General features: G+C 47.1%; 1 protein-coding gene across 4 annotated transcripts in view; it reads left to right on the plus strand.

Annotated features, from left to right (window-relative positions):
• The window catches only part of LOC139381507 (exocyst complex component 6-like), a 129,803-nt gene that overhangs the window by 82,900 nt on the left and 20,979 nt on the right, over positions 1–25,924 (plus strand). For 2 of the 4 annotated variants that reach the window (XM_071125110.1, XM_071125111.1), the window contains exons 17-19: positions 1,801–1,830; positions 15,176–15,317; positions 22,866–22,939. In XM_071125110.1, coding sequence (XP_070981211.1) covers positions 1,801–1,830; positions 15,176–15,317; positions 22,866–22,939 — 246 coding nt within the window. The remainder of the gene's footprint in view (positions 1–1,800; positions 1,831–15,175; positions 15,318–22,865; positions 22,940–25,924) is intronic. The other 2 variants (XM_071125112.1, XM_071125113.1) reach the window with 1 other exon arrangement.

A 25,924-nucleotide genomic window follows, 5' to 3' on the forward strand; every position in this document is an offset into this window, starting at 1 on the left:
TGTGTACTGCTTATCTTCGGGGCCATTTTCATTCTCTTTTAGTTCCACAGAAAAGCTCAAGGGAACAAGATCATTCTATGTTTTGAAAATGACTTGGCATAATGTTAGACTGAAGAGTGACTGGGGAGGATATGAATCGTTAGAGCAAAACGACATAACAAAATGAGATTGTAATTTCTGGGGGAGAACAACTGCAATGAAACAGACCAAAGAGCCAATCCCAGTTGGTCGGGAAGCAGCTAGAGACAGAGGACATACGCTGTGCTCTTGTTGCTGGTGAAACCCCAGACCAGACCTGTTGCTGGTGAAACCCCAGACCAGACCTGTTGCTGGTGAAACCCCAGACCTGTTGCTGGTGAAACCCCAGACCTGTTGCTGGTGAAACCCCAGACCTGTTGCTGGTGAAACCCCAGACCAGACCTGTTGCTGGTGAAACCCCAGACCAGACCTGTTGCTGGTGAAACCCCAGACCAGACCTGTTGCTGGTGAAACCCCAGACCTGTTGCTGGTGAAACCCCAGACCTGTTGCTGGTGAAACCCCAGACCTGTTGCTGGTGAAACCCCAGACCTGTTGCTGGTGAAACCCCAGACCAGACCTGTTGCTGGTGAAACCCCAGACCAGACCTGTTGCTGGTGAAACCCCAGACCAGACCTGTTGCTGGTGAAACCCCAGACCAGACCTGTTGCTGGTGGAACCCCAGACCAGACCTGTTGCTGGTGAAACCCCAGACCAGACCTGTTGCTGGTGGAACCCCAGACCAGACCTGTTGCTGGTGGAACCCCAGACCAGACCTGTTGCTGGTGGAACCCCAGACCAGACCTGTTGCTGGTGAAACCCCAGACCAGACCTGTTGCTGGTGGAACCCCAGACCAGACCTGTTGCTGGTGGAACCCCAGACCAGACCTGTTGCTGGTGGAACCCCAGACCAGACCTGTTGCTGGTGGAACCCCAGACCAGACCTGTTGCTGGTGAAACCCCAGACCAGACCTGTTGCTGGTGAAACCCCAGACCAGACCTGTTGCTGGTGAAACCCCAGACCAGACCTGTTGCTGGTGGAACCCCAGACCAGACCTGTTGCTGGTGAAACCCCAGACCAGACCTGTTGCTGGTGAAACCCCAGACCAGACCTGTTGCTGGTTGAACCCCAGACCAGACCTGTTGCTGGTTGAACCCCAGACCAGACCTGTTGCTGGTTGAACCCCAGACCAGACCTGTTGCTGGTTGAACCCCAGACCAGACCTGTTGCTGGTGGAACCCCAGACCAGACCTGTTGCTGGTGAAACCCCAGACCAGACCTGTTGCTGGTGAAACCCCAGACCAGACCTGTTGCTGGTGAAACCCCAGACCAGACCTGTTGCTGGTTGAACCCCAGACCAGACCTGTTGCTGGTGGAACCCCAGACCAGGCCTGTTGCTGGTGGAACCCCAGACCAGGCCTGTTGCTGGTGGAACCCCAGACCAGACCAGACCCCTAATCCCAGACCAGACCTGTTGCTGGTGGAACACCAGACCAAACCAGACCTGGTTGCTTTGTACACCAGCTTCCTTATCTTGAATACAATCATTTCCAGCTTTTTATTCCCGTTCTGTTTTTAAGATGTTTTTCTTAAGGAATGTCTCCTCTGTCTCCCACAGTGATGTACATCTATAATGTATTTCTCTATTGATTTGACTTCCTCTGCCAAGCATGCTGGGTCTGTCTCTGTTTTTTCTTTTCCTGTCCATTTATTGTTGCCATCCTTTCTCTCCCTCCTATTCTGGACATGTTTCATTTGTTTGGGTGGTTCTGGTTCTGCTCAGAATAACTGCAATGACCATGCTGCCATGTCGGTAAGTACCCCCCCCCCCTACTCTGCCCCCCCCTACTCTGCCCCCCCCTCCCTGCCCTACTCTGCCCCCCCTACTCTGCCCCCCCCCTACTCTGCTCTACTATGCCCCCCCCCCCCCTAATCTGCTCTACTCTGCCCCCCCCCTACTCTGCCCCCCCCCCTTCCTGCCCCACTCTTCCCCCCCCTACTCTGCTCCCCCCTACTCTGCTCCCCCTACTCTGCTCTACTCTGCCCCCCCTACTCTTCCCTGCCCTACTCTGCTCCCCCTACTCATTTCCCCCCTGCTCTGCCCTACTCTGCCCCCCCCCCCCCCCCCCCCCACTCTGCCCCCCCCTACTCTGCTCCCCCTACTCTGCTCTTCTCTGCCCCCCCTACTCTTCCCTGCCCTACTCTGCTCCCCCTACTCATTTCCCCCCTGCTCTGCCCTACTCTGCCCCCCCCTCCCTGTCCAACTCTGCCCCCCCACCCTGTCCTACTCTGCCCCGCACCCCTGCCCTACTCCCCCCCCCCCCCTCCCTGCCCTACTCTGCCCCTCCTACCCTGCCCTACTCTGCCCCCCTCCTGTCCTACTCTGCCCCTCCTACTCCTCTCCCTCCCCGCCCTACTCTGCCCCCCAATTCCCCCCCTCCCTGCCCTACTCCCCCCCTCCCTGCCCTACTCTGCCCACTTCCTGTCCTACTCTGCCCCCCCCCCCTACTCCCCTCCCTCCCTGCCCTACTCTGCCCCTCCTACCCTGCCCTGCCCTACTCTGCCCCTCCTACCCTGCCCTACTCTGCCTCTCCTACCCTGCCCTAATCTGCCCTACTCTGCCCCCCTCCCTGCCCTACTCTGCTCCCTACCCTGCCCTACTCTGCCCTCCCTACCCTGCCCTACTCTGCCCCTCCTACCCTGCCCTACTCTGCCCCCTACCCTGCCCTACTCTGCCTCTCCTACCCTGCCCTACTCTGCCCCCCACCCTCCCTGCCCTACTCTGCCTCTCCTACCCTGCCCTACTCTGCCCCCTCCCTGCTCTACTCTGCCCCCTCCCTGCCCTACTCTGCCCCCTCCCTGCCCTACTCTGCCCCCCCTCCCTGTCCTACTCTGCCCCCCCTGCCCTACTCTGCCCCCCCCCTACCCTGTCCAGTTCTGGGTAATGCATGATCATGTCTGTACTGTGGATTTACCTCCAGGCTTGTTGCTCCACTTGTGATGATGCTGAACTATAGTAATTTACATACCATCCATCACGTTTAGTGTAAGTTAAATCTAATAGGTAATTTAATCTGTACATTGTCTGTAAACACACACAGGGTGTCGATGACTTTATTTGTACAGCTCAGTATCCAGTATGTGTAACAGATGGATAACATATGGCAAATCAAATGTTTTGGGTCACATACACATATTTAGGAGATGTTATTGCTGATGGAGCGAAATACTTGTGTTTCTAGCTCCAACAGTGCAGTAATATCTGACTAAATACTTGTGTTTCTAGCTCCAACAGTGCAGTAGTATCTAACTAAATGCTTGTGTTTCTAGCTCCAACAGGGCAGTAGTATCTAACTAAATGCTTATGTTTCTAGCTCCAACAGTGCAGTAGTATCTAACTAAATGCTTGTGTTTCTAGCTCCAACAGTGCAGTAGTATCTAACAATTCACAACCATACACACACATCTAAAAGTAAAATAATGGAATTAAGTCTATAAATAAATAAGTATAATATATATATATATATATAAGTATAAGTATATAAATTAAATATATAAATATTAGGACGAGCAATGTCGTAGTCTAATAGAATACAGTATATACATACAGTATGAGATGAGTAAAGCAGTATGTAAACATTATTAAACTGACTAGTGTTCCATTATTAAAGTGACCAGTGATTCCATGTGTATAGGGCAGCAGCCTCTAAGGTGCAGGGTTGAGAGTGACCAGTGATTCCATGTCTATAGGGCAGCAGCCTCTAAGGTGCAGGGTTGAGAGTGACCAGTGATTCCATGTCTATAGGGCAGCAGCCTCTAAGGTGCAGGGTTGAGAGTGACCAGTGATTCCATGTCTATAGGGCAGCAGCCTCTAAGGTGCAGGGTTGAGAGTGACTAGTGTTCCATTATTAAAGTGACCAGTGATTCCATGTATATAGGGCAGCAGCCTCTAAGGTGCAGGGTTGAGAGTAACCGGGTGGTATATACACACACACACACACACAACCATTCAAAAGAGGTTTGGGGTCACTTAGAAATGTCCTTGTTTTTGAAAGGAAAACATATTTTTTTTGTCCATTAAAATAACATCACATTGATCAGAAATACAGTGTAGACATTGTTAATGTTGTAAATTACTAGTGTAGCTGGAAATGGCTGATTTTTAATGGAATATCTACATAGGCGTACAGAGGCCCATTATTAGCAATCATCACTCCTGTTTTCCAATGGCATGTTGTGTTAGCTAATCCAAGTTTATCAGGCTAATTGATCATTAGAAAACCCTTTTGCAATTCTGTTAGCACAGCTGAAAACTGTTGTCCTGATTAAAGAAGCAATACAACTGGCCTTCTTTAGACTAGTTGAGTATCTGGAGCATCAGCATTTGTGGGTTCGTTTACAGGCTCAAAATGGCCAGAAACAAAGAACTTTCTTCTGAAACTCGTCAGTCTATTCTTGTTCTGAGAAATGAAGGCTATTCCATGTGAGAAATTACCAAGGAACTGAAGATCTCGTACAACTCTGTGTACTACTCCCTTCACAGAACAGCGCCGACTGCCTCTAACTAGAATAGAAAGTGGAGTGACTACCTCAAGCTCTAAACCCTCAGAGGTGGTATACACACGTGGGGAGAGGGGCATTCTTCTTACCGAACCACATGACCTTTGTTTTGCAGGTGTTTTGAACAAGGTTAAGTGCAAATAAAGCTTGTTGGACACTAAGAAAGCTTTGTTGTAGAGTGTTTAACACTAAATCCAGGGAGGGGCCAGCTGAGTATTAGACTGTATCATCTGCATATAAATTGATTAAAAGAGCTTCCTACTGCCTGAGCTATGTTGTTGATGTAAATTGAGAAGAGCGTGGGGCCTAGGATCGAGCCTTGGGGTACTCCCTTGGTGACGGGCAGTGGCTGAGACCGCAGATGTTCTGACTTTTTCCGCTGCACTCTTTGAGAGTGGTAGTTAGAAAACAAGCCAAAGACCCCTCAGAGACACCAATACTCCTTATCCGATCCACAATAATTTATTGTCTACCGTATTAAAAGCGTTGGCCAAGTCAATAAAAATAGTAGCACAACATTGCTTAGAATCAAGGTCAGTGGTGACATCATTTATTACCTTTTAAGGTTGCAGTGACACATCCATAACCTGAGCGGAAACCAGATTGGATACCAGAGAGCCAGTCAGTTGATTATTGACAAGTTTTCCCAACACTTTTGACTAACAGGGCAAGACAGAAATTGGCCTATAATGGTTAGGATCAGCTTGATACCCCCCTTTTAAATAAAGGACAAACCTTGGCTGCCTTCCAAGCACTGGGAACCTCCCCAGAGAGGTGAGACAGGCCTTCCAAGCACTAGGAACCTCCCCAGAGAGGTGAGACAGGCCTTCCAAGCACTTGGAACCTCCCCAGAGAGGTGAGACAGGCCTTCCAAGCACTGGGAACCTCTCCAGAGAGGTGAGACAGGCCTTCCAAGCACTGGGAACCTCACCAGAGAGGTGAGACAGGCCTTCCAAGCACTGGGAACCTCGCCAGAGAGGTGAGGCAGGCCTTCCAAGCACTGGGAACCTCCCCAGAGATGTGAGACAGGCTCGGTGATAACAGAGGGCAGCAACCTTAAAGAAAGAAGGATCTAAACTATCTGATCCAGGTGAACTTTGAACCTTTCCACCAACCCAGTAAAGAGCCTTGAATTCACTACGGTGAGCATGAGTCTGTATAACATGTGGAGTGAAGCTACAATATACTTCTCTGAGATGTCTGATGTTCTATAGAGGGTTAGTTGGAAAGGCAAAGTGGAAAGCCAAGCTGGAGAGAGAAGGGCAGATCGTAGATAGTAGAAGGACGTAGGCCTCATTGTCTTGTGGATAAAAAGTGTCTGCTAAATGGAATACTGTATTTTTATGGATATCTTTAAGAAATGGCTTTCTTCTTGCCACTCTTCCATAAAGGCCAGATTTGTGCAATATACGACTGATTGTTGTCCTATGGACAGAGTCTCCCACCTCAGCTGTAGATCTCTGCAGTTAATCCAGAGTGATCATGGGCCTCTTGGCTGCATCTCTGATCAGTCTTCTCCTTGTATGAGCTGAAAGTTTAGAGGGACGGCCAGGTCTTGGTAGATTTGCAGTGGTCTGATACTCCTCCCATTTCAATATTATCGCTTGCACAGTGCTCCTTGGGATGTTTAAAGCTTGGGAAATCTTTTTGTATCCAAATCCGGCTTTAAACTTCTTCACAACAGTATCTCGGACCTGCCTGGTGTGTTCCTTGTTCTTCATGATGCTCTCTGTGCTTTTAACGGACCTCTGAGACTATCACAGTGCAGGTGCACTTATACGGAGACTTGATTACACACAGGTGGATTGTATTTATCATCATTAGTCATTTAGGTCAACATTGGATGATTCAGAGATCCTCACTGAACTTCTGGAGAGAGTTTGCTGCACTGAATGTAAAGGGGCTGAATAATTTTGCACCAATTTTTCAGTTTTTGATTTGTTAAAAAAGTTTGAAATATCCAATAAATGTCGTTCCACTTCATGATTGTGTCCCACTTGTTGTTGATTCTTCACAAAAAAATACAGTTTTATATCTTTATGTTTGAAGCCTGAAATGTGGCAAAAGGTTGCAAAGTTCAAGGGAGCCGAATACTTTCGCAAGGCACTGTACACATAGTTAGCAGATGTTAATGCAAGTGTAGCGAAATGCTTGTGCTTCTAGTTCCGACAATGCAGTAATAAACAACAAGTAATCTAACCTAACAATCCCAGGCTCTGTCGTAACCGGCCGCGACCGGGACGTCCGTGGGGCGACGCACAATTGGCCTAGCGTCGTCTGGGTTAGGAAGGGTTTGGCCGGTAGGGAAATCCTTGTCTCATCGCGCACCAGCGACTCCTGTGGCGAGCCAGGTGCAGTGCGCGCTAACCAAGGTTGCCAGGTGCACGGTGTTTCCTCCGACACATTGGTGCGGCTGGCTTCCGTGTTGGATGGCGCTGTGTTAAGAAGCAGTGTGGCTTGGTTGGGTTGTGTATCGGAATACGCGATGAGACAAGATAGTAGCGATGAGACAAGATAGTAGCTACTAAAAAAACAATTGGATACCACAAAATTGGGGAGAAAAAGGGGTAATAAATAAATTAAAACATTAAAAAAATAAAGATATATGAATGAGTGATGGTCCAGAACGGCATAGGCAAGATGCAGTAGAGTACAGTATACACATATGAGATGAGTAATGTAGGGTATGTAAACATATACAAGTGGCTTTGTTTAAAGTGGCTAGTGATACATGTATTACATAAAGATGGCAAGATGCAGTAGATGGTATAGAGTACAGTATATTCATATGAGATGAGTAATAGGGTTTGTAAACATTATATTAAGTGGCATTGTTTAAAGTGGCTAGTGATACATTTTTTACATCAATTGTTCCATTATTAAAGTGGCTGGAGTTGAGTCAGTGTGTTGGCAGCTGCCACTCAATGTTAGTGGTGGCTGTTTAACAGTCTGATGGCCTTGAGATAGAAGCTGTTTCAGTCTCTCGGTCCCTGCTTTGATGCACCTGTACTGACCTCGCCTTCTGGATGATAGCGGGGTGAACAGGCAATGGCTCGGGTGGTTGTTGTCCTTGATGATCTTTATGGTCTTCCTGTGACATCGGGTGGTGTAGGTGTCCTGGAGGGCAGATAGTTTGCCCCCGGTGATGCGTTGTGCAGACCTCACTACCCTCTGGAGAGCCTTACGGTTGTGGGCGGAGCAGTTGCCGTACCAGGCGGTGATACAGCCCGACAGGATGCTCTCGATTGCGCATCTGTAAAAGTTTGAGTGTTGAAGAGGCGCTGCTGCGCCTTCTTCACCACGCTGTCTGTGTGGGTGGACCAATTCAGTTTGTCCGTGATGTGTACGCCGAGGAACTTAAAACGTACTACCCTCTCCACTACTGTTCCATCGATGTGGATAGGGTGGTGTTCCCTCTGCTGTTTCCTAAAGTCCACGATCATCTCCTTTGTTTTGTTGACGTTGAGTGTGAGGTTATTTTCCTGACACCACCCTCTGAGGGCCCTCACCTCCTCCCTGTAGGCCGTCTCGCCGTTGTTGGTAATCAAGCCTACCACTGTAGTGTCGTCTGCAAACTTGATGATTGAGTTGGAAGCGTGCATGGCCACGCAGTCATGGGTGAACAGGGAGTACAGGAGAGGGCTCAGAACGCACCCTTGTGGGGCCCCAGTGTTGAGGATCAGTGGGGTGGAGATGTTGTTACCTACCCTCACCGCCTGGGGGCGGCCCGTCGGGAAGTCCAGTACCCAGTTGCACTGGGCGGGGTCGAGACCCAGGTGGTGAGTTTGGAGGGTACTATAGTGTTAAATGCTGAGCTGTAGTCGATGAACAGCATTCTCACATAGGTATTCCTCTTGTCCAGATGGGTTAGGGCAGTGTGCAGTGTGATTGTGATTGCGTCTTCTGTGGACCTATTGGGGCAGTAAGAAAATTGGAGTGGGTCTAGGGTGTCGGGTAGGGTGGAGGTGATATGGTCCTCGACTAGTCTCTCAAAGCACTTCATGATGACGGAAGTGAGTGCTACAGGGCGCGAGTCGTTTAGCTCAGTTACCTTAGCTTTCTTGGGAACAGGAACATTGGTGGCCCTCTTGAAGCATGTGGGAACAGCAGACTGGCATAAAGATTGATTGAATATGGCCGTAAACTCACCAGCAAGCTGGTCTGCACATGCTTTGAGGACGCGGCTGGGATGCCGTCTGGGCCTGCAGCCTTGCGAGGGTTAACACGTTTAAATGTTTTACTCACGTCGGCTGCAGTGAAGGAGAGTCCGCATGTTTTGGTCGCGGGCCGTGTCAGTGGCACTGTATTGTCCTCAAAGCGAGCAAAGAAGTTGTTTAGTCTGTCTGGGAGCAAGACATCCTGGTCCGTGACGGGGCTGGTTTTCTTTTTGTAATCCGGGATTGACTGTAGACCCTGCCACATACCTCTTGTATCTGAGCCGTCGAGTTGCCACTCTACTTACTATACTGACGCTCAGCTTGTTTGATTGCCTTGCGGAGGGAATAGTTACACTGTTTGTATTCCGTCATGTTTCCGGTCACTTTGCCATGATTAAAAGCAGTGGTTTGCACTTTCAGTTTCGCGCGAATGCTGCCATCAATCCACGGTTTCTAGTTTGGGAATGTTTTAATAGTTGCTGTGGGTACGACATCGCCGATGCACTTGCTCATGAACTCGCTCACCGAATCAGCGTATTCGTCAATGTTGTTGTTTGACGCAATGTGAAACATATCCCAATCCACGTAATCGAAGCGATCTTGAAGCGTGGAATGGAATCAGATTGGTCGGACCAGCGTGTTTATGTGGGAATCTGTTCCCTATAGTAGGGATGTGGGAATCTGTTCTCTATAGTAGTGATGTGGGAATCTGTTCTCTATAGTAGTGATGTGGGAATCTGTTCTCTATAGTAGGGATGTGGGAATCTGTTCTCTATAGTAGTGATGTGGGAATCTGTTCCCTATAGTAGGGATGTGGGAATCTGTTCTCTATAGTAGGATGTGGGAATCTGTTCCCTATAGTAGTGATGTGGGAATCTGTTCCCTATAGTAGGATGTGGGAATCTGTTCCCTATAGTAGTGATGTGGGAATCTGTTCCCTATAGTAGGGATGTGGGAATCTGTTCTCTATAGTAGGGATGTGGGAATCTGTTCTCTATAGTAGTGATGTGGGAATCTGTTCCCTATAGTAGGGATGTGGGAATCTGTTCCCTATAGTAGTGATGTGAGGAATCTGTTCCCTATAGTAGGGATGTGGGAATCTGTTCCCTATAGTAGGGATGTGGGAATCTGTTCCCTATAGTAGGGATGTGGGAATCTGTTCTCTATAGTAGGGATGTGGGAATCTGTTCTCTATAGTAGGGATGTGGGAATCTGTTCCCTATAGTAGGGATGTGGGAATCTGTTCTCTATAGTAGGGATGTGGGAATCTGTTCCCTATAGTAGTGATGTGGGAATCTGTTCCCTATAGTAGTGATGTGGGAATCTGTTCCCTATAGTAGTGATGTGGGAATCTGTTCCCTATAGTAGGGATGTGGGAATCTGTTCTCTATAGTAGGGATGTGGGAATCTGTTCCCTATAGTAGTGATGTGGGAATCTGTTCCCTATAGTAGGGATGTGGGAATCTGTTCCCTATAGTAGGGATGTGGGAATCTGTTCCCTATAGTAGGGATGTGGGAATCTGTTCTCTATAGTAGGGATGTGGGAATCTGTTCCCTATAGTAGTGATGTGGGAATCTGTTCCCTATAGTAGGGATGTGGGAATCTGTTCCCTATAGTAGATGTGGGAATCTGTTCCCTATAGTAGGGATGTGGGAATCTATACTCTTATCTATCGCAATATTATATTGATATTTGACTCCCAAGTATAGATTATTTGGTATTGTTATTATTTTGCTGCTGTAGGTAGCGTTAGCTAGCGCTAGCTGTACCTGCGCCAAAACTCCTGTATTTTTCATCCTATAGCTTGTTGGAGATGCACACATTGCTCTCTGACTGTTGGGATGGTTGTTAGAGGTCTGTTCTGGCAGCTCTTTAAACATCAGAAGAGCCACCTTTAGGTCCCTTGCCTTTCTTTACCAGCCTGGGATCACTGTCTATAGGGTTGAAAGATTCACTTAACTTTCACCAAATTCACAGGGTTTCCAGAAATACCAGTTAGAAATAAGCAGGAAACCTGGGAATTTCAGGAAAGCTAACTGAAAACCTGGGAAACATGTCCAACTCTAGACTGGTCCCAGATCTGTTTGTGACAGTGACCATAAAGTACCAAGACATCACAAACAGATCTGGGACCAGTCTAATCAACGCCACCTTCATAAACAGATCTGGGACCAATCTAATCAACAGACCTGGGACCAGTCTAATCAACAGATCTGGGACCAGTCCAATCAACAGACCTGGGACCAGTCTAATCAACGCCACCTTCATAAACAGATCTGGGACCAGTCTAATCAACAGATCTGGGACCAATCTAATCAACAGATCTGGGACCAGTCTAATCAACAGACCTGGGACCAGTTTAATCAACAGACCTGGGACCAGTCTAATTAACAGACCTGGGACCAGTCTAATCAACAGATCTGGGACCAGTCTAATCAACAGACCTGGGACCAGTTTAATCAACGGACCTGGGACCAGTCTAATCAACAGACCTGGGACCAGTCTAATCAACACCACCTTCACAAACAGATCTGGGACCAGTCTAATCAACAGATCTGGGACCAGTCTAATCAACAGACCTGGGACCAGTTTAATCAACGGACCTGGGACCAGTCTAATCAACAGACCTGGGACCAGTCTAATCAACACCACCTTCACAAACAGATCTGGGACCAGTCTAATCAACAGACCTGGGACCAGTCCAATCAACAGACCTGGGACCAGTCTAATCAACAGACCTGGGACCAGTCTAATCAACAGACCTGGGACCAGTCTAATCAACAGACCTGGGACCAGTCTAATCAACACAACCTTCACAAACAGATCTGGGACTAGTCTAATTAACAGACCTGGGACCAGTCTAATCAACAGACCTGGGACCAGTCTAATCAACACCACCTTCACAAACAGATCTGGGACTAGTCTAATTAACAGACCTGGGACCAGTCTAATTAACAGACCTGGGACCAGTCTAATCAACAGACCTGGGACCAGTCTAATCAACAGACCTGGGACCAGTCTAATTAACAGACCTGGGACCAGTCTAATCAACAGACCTGTGACCAGTCTAATTAACAGACCTGGGACCAGTCTAATCAACAGACCTGGGACCAGTCTAATCAACAGACCTGGGACCAGTCTAATCAACAGACCTGGGACCAGTCTAATCAACAGATCTGGGACCAGTCTAATCAACAGACCTGGGACCAGTCTAATCAACAGACCTGGTACCAGTCTAATCAACAGACTTGGGACCAGTCTAATCAACAGACCTGGGACCAGTCTAATCAACACCACCTTCACAAACAGATCTGGGACCAGTCTAATTAACAGACCTGGGACCAGTCTAATCAACAGACCTGGGACCAGTCTAATCAACAGACCTGGGACCAGTCTAATCAACAGACATGGGACCAGTCTAATCAACAGACATGGGACCAGTCTAATCAACAGACCTGGGACCAGTCTAATCAACAGACCTGGGACCAGTCTAATCAACAGACCTGGGACCAGTCTAATCAACAGACCTGGGACCAGTCTAATCAACACCACCTTCACAAACAGATCTGGGACCAGTCTAATCAACAGACCTGGGACCAGTCTAATCAACACCACCTTCACAAACAGATCTGGGACTAGTCTAATTAACAGACCTGGGACCAGTCTAATCAACAGACCTGGGACCAGTCTAATCAACACCACCTTCACAAACAGATCTGGGACTAGTCTAATTAACAGACCTGGGACCAGTCTAATTAACAGACCTGGGACCAGTCTAATCAACAGACCTGGGACCAGTCTAATTAACAGACCTGGGACCAGTCTAATCAACAGACCTGGGACCAGTCTAATTAACAGACCTGGGACCAGTCTAATTAACAGACCTGGGACCAGTCTAATTAACAGACATGGGACCAGTCTAATCAACAGACCTGGGACCAGTCTAATCAACAGACCTGGGACCAGTCTAATCAACAGACCTGGGACCAGTCTAATCAACAGACCTGGGACCAGTCTAATCAACACCACCTTCACAAACAGATCTGGGACCAGTCTAATCAACAGACCTTGGACCAGTCTAATCAACACCACCTTCACAAACAGATCTGGGACTAGTCTAATTAACAGACCTGGGACCAGTCTAATCAACAGACCTGGGACCAGTCTAATCAACACCACCTTCACAAACAGATCTGGGACTAGTCTAATTAACAGACCTGGGACCAGTCTAATTAACAGACCTGGGACCAGTCTAATCAACAGACCTGGGACCAGTCTAATCAACAGACCTGGGACCAGTCTAATCAACACCACCTTCACAAACAGACCTGGGACCAGTCCAATCAACAGACCCGGGACCAGTCTAATCAACACCACCTTCACAAACAGATCTGGGACCAGTCTAATCAACAGACCTGGGACCAGTCCAATCAACAGACCTGGGACCAGTCTAATCAACAGACCAGGGACCAGTCTAATCAACAGACCTGGGACCAGTCTAATCAACAGACCTGGGACCAGTCTAATCAACACCACCTTCACAAACAGATCTGGGACTAGTCTAATTAACAGACCTGGGACCAGTCTAATTAACAGACCTGGGACCAGTCTAATCAACAGACCTGGGACCAGTCTAATTAACAGACCTGGGACCAGTCTAATCAACAGACCTGGGACCAGTCTAATTAACAGACCTGGGACCAGTCTAATCAACAGACCTGGGACCAGTCTAATCAACAGACCTGGGACCAGTCTAATCAACAGACCTGGGACCAGTCTAATCAACAGACCTGGGACCAGTCTAATCAACAGATCTGGGACCAGTCTAATCAACAGACCTGGGACCAGTCTAATCAACAGACCTGGTACCAGTCTAATCAACAGACTTGGGACCAGTCTAATCAACAGACCTGGGACCAGTCTAATCAACACCACCTTCACAAACAGATCTGGGACCAGTCTAATTAACAGACCTGGGACCAGTCTAATCAACAGACCTGGGACCAGTCTAATCAACAGACCTGGGACCAGTCTAATCAACAGACATGGGACCAGTCTAATCAACAGACATGGGACCAGTCTAATCAACAGACCTGGGACCAGTCTAATCAACAGACCTGGGACCAGTCTAATCAACAGACCTGGGACCAGTCTAATCAACAGACCTGGGACCAGTCTAATCAACAGACCTGGGACCAGTCTAATCAACAGACCTGGGACCAGTCTAATCAACACCACCTTCACAAACAGATCTGGGACCAGTCTAATTAACAGACCTGGGACCAGTCTAATCAACGCCGCCTCCATGGAGGAGTTAGAACTACGAGTTATTACTGAGATTATATCTGCAGTGGATTCCATCATTGGAACTAAAATATCCCATAATAAACCTGTGATTCCTGATTCCCGTGGCAATCTACAGATGACAGGGATGTCCATGTACAGAGGTCTGCTCTAGTTTTGATTTGACATTTTCTAGGACATTGGTTTTGGTTTTCCTATGGGGACTTGGGCATTGTATAGGGTAGTCTGAAGCACATTGAAGAGATGAGAGTGGAATGGTGTCTTGGACAGCATGGACCACCACACCAACCCATGTATCTCTGCTGCTCTCCATCAGCATTCAGCATGATACAGCCTGGTGTAGCACTAACCATTCTTAGTGCATGATGTCTCTCCGTGCTCTGTTGGTCTGGTCTGGATATGATCGTTTTTCCCTCCCTCTACAACCTCACAACCCTGTTCATTTGAATCCATCATTCTGTTTTGAGCCTCATCTGTGTTGTTCTTCTGCCTGCATGTTTTATCCATGTTCAGAGTCGTTATGTAACCTGCTGTCTAGAGAACATGGGCCAGCAGCCCACAGTAATCAATTCCAAATCCTCAGGTATGATAGAGGAAGCTTTGACTAAATCTGTACTCCCATATTCTATTGACACAGATTGTCCAGACTCAAACTGACATTTACCCTCCCCTCCCTTTTATCTCTCGGTCTCCTCTCTCTCTCTCTCTCTCTCTCTCTCTCTCTCTCTCTCTCTCTCTCTCTCTCTGTCTCTCTCTCTCTCTGTCTCTCTGTCTCTCTCTCTCTCTGTCTCTCTGTCTCTCTCTCTCTCTCTCTCTCTCTCTGTCTCTCTCTCTCTCTCTCTCTCTCTCTCTCTCTGTCTCTCTCTCTCTCTGTCTCTCTCTCTCTCTGTCTCTCTCTCTCTCTGTCTCTCTCTCTCTCTGTCTCTCTGTCTCTCTGTCTCTCTCTGTCTCTCTGTCTCTCTCTCTCTCCCCTTTCTCTCTTTCCCCTCTCTCTTTCCTTTCCCTCTCTCTTTCCTCTCCCTCCCTTTCCCTCTCTCTCCCTCGCTCTCTCTCTCTGTCTCTCTCCCTCTCTCTCCCTCTCCCCCTCCCTCCCCCTCCCCCTCTCCCTCCCTCTCCACCTCTCTGTTCTCCTGCAGGGTAAAGTGGCCCAGACAGCCTGTATGTCAGCGTGTAAGCACTTGTCCACGTCCCTGATGCAGATGCTGTTGGACAGCGAGCTGAAACAGATCAGTATGGGAGCCGTTCAGCAGTTCAACCTGGACGTCATACAGTGTGAATGTAAGTGGACTTAATGGGAGTTTAGCCATGCAGTGTGAATACACACACAACTCTCTATTATCCCCATGGAAACGGTCAGGGAGAGGGCTTTAATCATGGAGGGGTACTGTAGATGTCAGTGTGAATGATTGACAATACACACACAACTCTCTATCATCCCCATGGAAACGGTCAGGGAGAGGGCTTTAATCATGGAGGGGTACTGTAGATGTCAGTGTGAATGATTGACAATACACACACAACTCTCTATCATCCCCATGGAAACGGTCAGGGAGAGGGCTTTAATCATGGAGGGGTACTGTAGATGTCAGTGTGAATGATTGACAATACACACACAACTCTCTATCATCCCCATGGAAACGGTCAGGGAGAGGGCTTTAATCGTGGAGGGGTACTGTAGATGTCAGTGTGAATGATTGACAATACACACACAACTCCCTATCATCCCCATGGAAACGGCCAGGGAGAGGGCTTTAATCGTAGAGGGGTACAGTAGATGTCGAGGGGCTATTAGATAGAGGAAGAGTTGAGCCTAATGCTGGCTACATCCCTAATGGCACCCTGTTCCCTATATAGCGCACTACTTTACACTACAGCCCTATTCCCTATATATAGTGCACTACTTTATACTACAGCCCTATTCCCTATATAGTGCACTACTCTATACTACAGCCCTATTCCCTATATAGTGCACTACTTTATACTACAGCCCTATTCCCTATATAGTGCACTACTTTATACTACAGCCCTATTCCCTATATAGTGCACTACTCTATACTACAGCCCTATTCCCTATATAGTGCACTACTTTATACTACAGCCCTATTCCCTATATAGTGCACTACTTTATACTACAGCCCTATTCCCTATATAGTGCACTACTTTACACTACAGCCCTATTCCCTATATAGTGCACTACTTTATACTACATCCCTATTCCCTATATAGTGCACTACTCTATACTACAGCCCTATTCCCTATATAGTGCACTACTTTATACTACAGCTCTATTCCCTATATAGTGCACTACTCTATACTACAGCCCTATTCCCTATATAGTGCACTACTTTATACTACAGCTCTATTCCCTATATAGTACACTACTCTATACTACAGCCCTATTCCCTATATAGAGCACTACTCTATACTACAGCCCTATTCCCTATATAGTGCACTACTTTATACTACAGCCCTATTCCCTATATAGTGTCCTACTTTTGACCAGAGCCCTATTTCCTATATAGTGTCCTAGTTTTGACCAGGGCCCTATTCCCTATATAGAACACTACTTTATACTACAGCCCTATTCCCTATATAGTGCACTACTCTATACTACAGCCCTATTCCCTATATAGTGCACTACTTTATACTACAGCCCTATTCCCTATATAGTGCACTACTTTACACTACAGCCCTATTCCCTATATAGTGCACTACTTTATACTACAGCCCTATTCCCTATATAGTACACTACTTTACACTACATCCCTGTTCCCTATATAGAGCATTACTTTATACTACAGCCCTATTCCCTATATAGTGCACTACTCTATACTACAGCCCTATTCCCTATATAGTGCACTACTTTATACTTCAGCCCTATTCCCTATATAGTACACTACTCTATACTACAGCCCTATTCCCTATATAGAGCACTACTCTATACTACAGCCCTATTCCCTATATAGTGCACTACTTTATACTACAGCCCTATTCCCTATATAGTGTCCTACTTTTGACCAGAGCCCTATTTCCTATATAGTGTCCTAGTTTTGACCAGGGCCCTATTCCCTATATAGAACACTACTTTATTCTACAGCCCTATTCCCTAAATAGTGCACTACTCTATACTACAGCCCTATTCCCTATATAGTGCACTACTTTATACTACAGCCCTATTCCCTATATAGTGCACTACTCTATACTACAGCCCTATTCCCTATATAGTGCACTAATTTTGACCAGGGCCCATAGGTAATAGCGTTAAGGGTAGTTCAGCCTAATAATGTTTGAACAAGAGGGATTGGAGCTTCAGAAATGTCCTGGGTCTGTCCTAAACACCACCCTATTCCCTTCATAGTGCACTACATTTAAAACGTAGTCAGAAGCAGTGCACAATGAAGGGAAATGGAGTACAATTTGGGACACGGACTCTGCCCTCAGAATGCCCTCCGCTAAACGGCTGTGACAGAGCAGAGATGACTCCTGTCTCTCTCACACACACACACACACACACACACACACACACACACACACACACACACACACCCACCCGCAAGCATAAGACACCCCTCTAGGAATCCAGTCAGTTGGCTCCTCCCAGGTAATCCTCCTGCTGTTAGTCAGAGTGGTGACCTATGCTCTAGCCTCTCCCTTGTCACTCCGAATGCATCGCAAATAGCACCCTATTCCCTACATATTGCACTACTGTCGGCCAGAGCCCTGTGGGCCCTGTAAAGGGGATAGGGTCCCATTTGGAACACATCCCCCTACCCTCAAAACGAACTCTGCTGAACAGCTGTGTTGTGACAAATATTTCTTCGTACTTACCTGGAAGATATTTTCCTACAGAGCAGATCACAGTCTTCAGGTGTTTCACGGTCAAGTCTCTTAGTGTGTCACGGTCAAGTCTCTTAGTGTGTCACGGTCAAGTCTCTTAGTGTGTCACGGTCAAGTCTCTTAGTGTGTCGCGGTCAAGTCTCTTAGTGTGTCGCGGTCAAGTCTCTTAGTGTGTCACGGTCAAGTCTCTTAGTGTGTCGCGGTCAAGTCACTTAGTGTGTCACGGTCAAGTCTCTTAGTGTGTCACGGTCAAGTCTCTTAGTGTGTCGTGGTCAAGTCTCTTAGTGTGTCGCGGTCAAGTCTCTTAGTGTTTCGCGGTATACCAGCACCACAGTAATTTATCAACCTCTTGATACTTATGATACCAACATTTCAGAATACCCTGGTACTGTTTTATATGATACCAACATTTCAGAATACCCTGGTACTGTTTTATATGATACTAACATTTCAGAATACCCTGGTACTGTTTTATATGATACCAACATTTCAGAATACCCTGGTACTGTTTTATATGATACCAACATTTCAGAATACCCTGGTACTGTTTTATATGATACCAACATTTCAGAATACCCTGGTACTGTTTTATATGATACCAACATTTCAGAATACCCTGGTACTGTTTTATATGATACCAACATTTCAGAATACCCTGGTACTGTTTTATATGATACCAACATTTCAGAATACCCTGGTACTGTTTAAATGATACCAACATTTCAGAATACCCTGGTACTGTTTTATATGATACCAACATTTCAGAATACCCTGGTACTGTTTTATATGATACCAACATTTCAGAATACCCTGGTACTGTTTTATATGATACCAACATTTCAGAATACCCTGGTACTGTTTTATATGATACTAACATTTCAGAATACCCTGGTACTGTTTTATATGATACCAACATTTCAGAATACCCTGGTACTGTTTTATATGATACCAACATTTCAGAATACCCTGGTACTGTTTTATATGATACCAACATTTCAGAATACCCTGGTACTGTTTTATATGATACCAACATTTCAGAATACCCTGGTACTGTTTTATATGATACCAACATTTCAGAATACCCTGGTACTGTTTTATATGATAGCAACATTTCAGAATACCCTGGTACTGTTTTATATGATACTAACATTTCAGAATACCCTGGTACAGTTTTATATGATACCAACATTTCAGAATACCCTGGTACTGTTTTATATGACACTACCATTTCAGAATACCCTGGTACTGTTTTATATGACACTACCATTTCAGAATACCCTGGTACTGTTTTATATGACACTACCATTTCAGAATACCCTGGTACTGTTTTATATGACACCAACATTTCAGAATACCCTGGTACTGTTTTATATGACACTACCATTTCAGAATACCCTGGTACTGTTTTATATGACACTAACATTTCAGAATACCCTGGTACTGTTTTATATGACACCAACATTTCAGAATACCCTGGTACTGTTTTATATGACACTACCATTTCAGAATACCCTGGTACTGTTTTATATGACACTACCATTTCAGAATACCCTGGTACTGTTTTATATGACACTAACATTTCAGAATACCCTGGTACTGTTTTATATGACACCAACATTTCAGAATACCCTGGTACTGTTTTATATGACACTACCATTTCAGAATACCCTGGTACTGTTTTATATGACACTAACATTTCAGAATACCCTGGTACTGTTTTATATGACACTCCCATTTCAGAATACCCTGGTACTGTTTTATATGACACTAACATTTCAGAATACCCTGGTACTGTTTTATATGATACCAACATTTCAGAATACCCTGGTACTGTTTTATATGATACCAACATTTCAGAATACCCTGGTACTGTTTTATATGATAGCAACATTTCAGAATACCCTGGTACTGTTTTATATGATACTAACATTTCAGAATACCCTGGTACTGTTTTATATGATACCAACATTTCAGAATACCCTGGTACTGTTTTATATGACACTACCATTTCAGAATACCCTGGTACTGTTTTATATGACACTACCATTTCAGAATACCCTGGTACTGTTTTATATGACACTACCATTTCAGAATACCCTGGTACTGTTTTATATGACACCAACATTTCAGAATACCCTGGTACTGTTTTATATGACACTACCATTTCAGAATACCCTGGTACTGTTTTATATGACACTAACATTTCAGAATACCCTGGTACTGTTTTATATGACACCAACATTTCAGAATACCCTGGTACTGTTTTATATGACACTAACATTTCAGAATACCCTGGTAGTGTTTTATATGACACTACCATTTCAGAATACCCTGGTACTGTTTTATATGACACTACCATTTCAGAATACCCTGGTACTGTTTTATATGACACTACCAAGCTCCTGTTATTAATTCAGTTTTGTTAATAAATTCACTAAAATGGTTTAAGCAAAAACATGTATTTTTCTATGGTCCCATAATGACCACTTCACCTTCCAGACATCACTCACCTTCCAGCCATCACTCACCTTCCAGCCATCACTCACCTTCCAGCCATCACTCACCTTCCAGCCATCACTCACCTTCCAGCCATCACTCACCTTCCGCACATCACTCACAGCTGTATTCAGCCAGCCACATCACCTTCCAGCCATCACTCACAGCTGTAATCAGCCAGCCACATCACCTTCCAGCCATCACTCACAGCTGTAATCAGCCAGCCACATCACCTTCCAGCCATCATTCACCTTCCAGCCATCGCTCAGGTTCTCTGTCTACTCTTCCTGCACATCTATTCGTCCATCATGTAGAAGAGGTTTTACTCCCTGACCTCCTCAGCACTGTGTTGACCCCAGTAGTCTGACTGTAAACTCCCTGACCTCCTCAGCACTGTGTTGACCCCAGTAGTCTGACTGTAAACTCCCTGACCTCCTCAGCACTGTGTTGACCCCAGTAGTCTGACTGTAAACTCCCTGATCTCCTCAGCACTGTGTTGACCCCAGTAGTCTGACTGTAAACTCCCTGACCTCCTCAGCACTGTGTTGACCCCAGTAGTCTGACTGTAAACTCCCTGACCTCCTCAGCACTGTGTTGACCCCAGTAGTCTGACTGTAAACTCCCTGACCTCCTCAGCACTGTGTTGACCCCAGTAGTCTGACTGTAAACTCCCTGACCTCCTCAGCACTGTGTTGACCCCAGTAGTCTGACTGTAACCTCCTGACCTCCTCAGCACTGTGTTGACCCCAGTAGTCTGACTGTAAACTCCCTGACCTCCTCAGCACTGTGTTGACCCCAGTAGTCTGACTGTAAACTCCCTGACCTCCTCAGCACTGTGTTGACCCCAGTAGTCTGACTGTAAACTCCTGACCTCCTCAGCACTGTGTTGACCCCAGTAGTCTGACTGTAAACTCCCTGACCTCCTCAGCACTGTGTTGACCCCAGTAGTCTGACTGTAAACCCCATGTCCTTGTGTACAGTTCATATACAGTCAATTGAAATAAATTCATTAGGCCCTAATCTATTGAATTCACATGACTGGGCAGGGGCGTAGCCATGGGTGGGCCTGAAAGAGCTTAGGCCCACCCACTGGGGAGCCAGGTCCACCCAATCAGGAGTTTTTCAACACAGAAGGGCTTTATAGACTGAAACACTCCTCATTTTCATCAGGTGTCCGGGTGGCATTCAAATTGCCATCGATAAAATGCAATTGTGTTCGTTGTCCGTAGCTTATGCCTGCCCATACCATAACCCCACCGCCACCATGGGGCGCTCTGTTCACAACAATGACACCAGCAAACCGCTCGCCCACACAACGCCATACACGTGGTCTATGGTTGAGAGGCCGGTTGGACGTCTTGCCAAATTTTCTAAAACGATGTTGGAGGTGGCTTATGGTAGAGAAATTAACATTAAAATCTCTGGCAACAGCTCTGGTAGACATTCCTGCAGTCAGCATGCCATTTGCACGCTCCCTCAAAACTTGAGACATTTGTGGCATTGTGTTGTGTGCCAAAACTGCACATTTTAGAGTGGCCTTTCATTGTCCCCAGCACAAGGTGCACCTGTGTAATCATGAAACATGAATGAAACATAAGACCAACACTACATGTAGTTCAGTAGATTTAGTAACTGTGTTAAATGTGCTAAATGTGCTCAGCAGTTGTGCATTTGGTTTGCTAATTTAGTAGCACGTTAGCTATCTAGCTAAATGGTCAGCTTCTTCCAAAATCCATCATTTGCTTTGTATTCAGTGCCAGTATTACCGAATATCCCAGTACCAGCTTAGTGTCTCTGAAGGTCCAGCCTAGTGTCTCTGGAGGTCCAGCTTAGTGTCTCTGGAGGTCCAGCTTAGTGTCTCTGGAGGTCCAGCTTAGTGTCTCTGGAGGTCCAGCTTAGTGTCTCTGGAGGTCCGGCCTAGTGTCTCTGGAGGACCAGATATATATATGTGTGTAAATATCATTCAACCAGGCTTGGCTCGCTCCATAAGGGACTCACAATCACGGCCGGTTATGATACAGCCTGGATTCGAACCAGGGTGTTTGTAGTGACGCCTCAAGCACTGAGATGCAGTGCCTTAGACCGCTGCGCCACTCAGGAGTCCCTGTGGGCCAGGGCTGTGATGGCTGTGTTCCTGTGTGTTTGTGTCTTGGCCTTGTACCTGGTGCTCCCCTGAGGCCCCTCAGGGCCCCTGATGCAGGGTGAACCAGAGTTCAGCTCCTGGGTTCAGCAGGCCGGTTCATATGTCTCTAAGGAATCTATTGACTTCTCATACGTAGAGTTCTCCAAGATATACAAGGTAGTTTAAGGTTTTTAGGTGATCATGCAGTGTTTTAACCTTAACTTGACTCTGTTTTGATTTCATGTATTCCCAGTGTAAAGCACTTTATATAAAGGTTGACTTATCCCCTGACATAATAAATATAGTTTCTGTAGGCTTATCAGTGACAGCAGGTGGTGATTGACTGTTCCTGTCTCCTCTCCCTGCTCCAGTGTTCGCCAGCTCAGAGCCTGTCCCAGGATTCCAGGGAGACACTTTACAGCTGGCATTCATCGACCTCCGACAGGTAAGCAGTATACCACTCATCCTACTGTTCCCCTGTTCTGTGACCCAACACGACCTCTCCTCTGACCCAACACGACCTCTCCTACAGCCGACTGTTCCCCTGTTCTGTGACCCAACACGACCTCTCCTACAGCCGACTGTTCCCCTGTCCTGTGACCCAACACGACCTCTCCTACAGCCGACTGTTCCCCTGTTCTGTGACCCAACACAACCTCTCCTCTGACCCAACGCAACCTCTCCTCTGACCCAACACAACCTCTCCTCTGACCCAACACAACCTCTCCTCTGACCCAACACAACCTCTCCTCTGACCCAACACAACCTCTCCTCTGACCCAACACAACCTCTCCTCTGACCCAACACAACCTCTCCTCTGACCCAACACGACCTCTCCTCTGACCCAACACAACCTCTCCTCTGACCCAACACAACCTCTCCTACAGCCGACCGTTCCCCTGTCCTGTGACCCAACACGACCTCTCCTCTGACCCAACACAACCTCTCCTAAAGCCGGCTGTTCCCCTGTCCTGTGATCCAACACAACCTCTCCTCTGGCCAACTGTCCCCCTGTCCTGTGACCCAACACGACCTCTCCTGTGAGCCAGTAGCACACTGTCCCCATAGGTCAGGATTAGCCTTACATTACCCTGACTCCAAGTCAATTGTTGTGGATCCATTAAGCCATTACCAGCTCTGCTAACAGCTCTTTCTTACTCTCTTAGTGTTGATGTGACCTGGTTAATCTGGGCCTCAGGTCAGGTCCAGTTATGGGTCAGGTTAGGTCTGGTGTTAGGTCTGGTGTTAGGTCTGGTGTTAGGTCTGGTGTTATGGGTCAGGTTAGGTCTGGTGTTAGGTCTGGTGTTAGGTCTGGTGTTAGGTCTGGTGTTAGGTCTGGTGTTAGGTCTGGTGTTATGGGTCAGGTTAGGTCTGGTGTTAGGTCTGGTGTTAGGCCTGGTGTTAGGTCTGGTGTTAGGTCTGGTGTTAGGTCTGGTGTTAGGTCTGGTGTTAGGTCTGGTGTTAGGTCTGGTGTTAGGTCTGGTGTTAGGCCTGGTGTTAGGCCTGGTGTTAGGCCTGGTGTTAGGCCTGGTGTTAGGTCTGGTGTTAGGCCTGGTGTTAGGCCTGGTGTTAGGTCTGGTGTTAGGTCTGGTGTTAGGTCTGGTGTTATGGGTCAGGTTAGGTCTGGTGTTAGGTCTGGTGTTAGGTCTGGTGTTAGGTCTGGTGTTAGGTCTGGTGTTAGGTCTGGTGTTATGGGTCAGGTTAGGTCTGGTGTTAGGTCTGGTGTTAGGTCTGGTGTTAGGTCTGGTGTTAGGTCTGGTGTTAGGCCTGGTGTTAGGCCTGGTGTTAGGTCTGGTGTTAGGTCTGGTGTTAGGTCTGGTGTTAGGTCTGGTGTTAGGCCTGGTGTTAGGTCTGGTGTTAGGTCTGGTGTTAGGTCTGGTGTTAGGTCTGGTGTTAGGTCTGGTGTTAGGTCTGGTGTTAGGCCTGGTGTTAGGTCTGGTGTTAGGTCTGGTGTTAGGTCTGGTGTTATGTCTGGTGTTAGGTCTGGTGTTAGGTCTGGTGTTAGGCCTGGTGTTAGGTCTGGTGTTAGGCCTGGTGTTAGGCCTGGTGTTAGGTCTGGTGTTAGGTCTGGTGTTAGGTCTGGTGTTATGGGTCAGGTTAGGTCTGGTGTTAGGTCTGGTGTTAGGCCTGGTGTTAGGTCTGGTGTTAGGCCTGGTGTTAGGTCTGGTGTTAGGTCTGGTGTTAGGCCTGGTGTTAGGTCTGGTGTTAGGTCTGGTGTTAGGCCTGGTGTTATGTCTGGTGTTAGGCCTGGTGTTATGGGTCAGGTTAGGTCTGGTGTTAGGTCTGGTGTTAGGCCTGGTGTTATGGGTCAGGTTAGGTCTGGTGTTAGGTCTGGTGTTAGGTCTGGTGTTAGGTCTGGTGTTAGGTCTGGTGTTATGGGTCAGGTTAGGTCTGGTGTTAGGTCTGGTGTTAGGCCTGGTGTTAGGTCTGGTGTTAGGTCTGGTGTTAGGTCTGGTGTTAGGTCTGGTGTTAGGTCTGGTGTTATGGGTCAGGTTAGGTCTGGTGTTAGGTCTGGTGTTAGGCCTGGTGTTAGGTCTGGTGTTAGGCCTGGTGTTAGGTCTGGTGTTAGGCCTGGTGTTAGGTCTGGTGTTAGGTCTGGTGTTAGGTCTGGTGTTAGGCCTGGTGTTATGTCTGGTGTTAGGCCTGGTGTTAGGTCTGGTGTTAGGTCTGGTGTTAGGTCTGGTGTTAGGTCTGGTGTTAGGTCTGGTGTTAGGCCTGGTGTTAGGTCTGGTGTTAGGTCTGGTGTTAGGTCTGGTGTTAGGTCTGGTGTTAGGCCTGGTGTTAGGTCTGGTGTTAGGTCTGGTGTTAGGTCTGGTGTTAGGTCTGGTGTTAGGCCTGGTGTTAGGCCTGGTGTTAGGTCTGGTTTTAGGTCTGGTGTTAGGTCTGGTGTTAGGTCTGGTGTTAGGTCTGGTGTTAGGTCTGGTGTTAGGCCTGGTGTTAGGTCTGGTGTTAGGTCTGGTGTTAGGTCTGGTGTTAGGTCTGGTGTTAGGTCTGGTGTTAGGCCTGGTGTTAGGTCTGGTGTTAGGCCTGGTGTTAGGTCTGGTGTTAGGTCTGGTGTTATGGGTCAGGTTAGGTCTGGTGTTAGGTCTGGTGTTAGGTCTGGTGTTAGGCCTGGTGTTAGGCCTGGTGTTAGGCCTGGTGTTAGGTCTGGTGTTATGGGTCAGGTTAGGTCTGGTGTTAGGTCTGGTGTTAGGTCTGGTGTTAGGTCTGGTGTTAGGTCTGGTGTTAGGTCTGGTGTTAGGTCTGGTGTTAGGTCTGGTGTTAGGTCTGGTGTTATGGGTCAGGTTAGGTCTGGTGTTAGGTCTGGTGTTAGGTCTGGTGTTAGGTCTGGGGTTAGGTCTGGTGTTAGGCCTGGTGTTAGGTCTGGTGTTAGGTCTGGTGTTAGGTCTGGTGTTAGGCCTGGTGTTAGGTCTGGTGTTAGGCCTGGTGT

The sequence above is a fragment of the Oncorhynchus clarkii genome, chromosome 23, assembly GCF_045791955.1.
Source record: "Oncorhynchus clarkii lewisi isolate Uvic-CL-2024 chromosome 23, UVic_Ocla_1.0, whole genome shotgun sequence".
Lineage (NCBI taxonomy): Eukaryota > Metazoa > Chordata > Actinopteri > Salmoniformes > Salmonidae > Oncorhynchus > Oncorhynchus clarkii.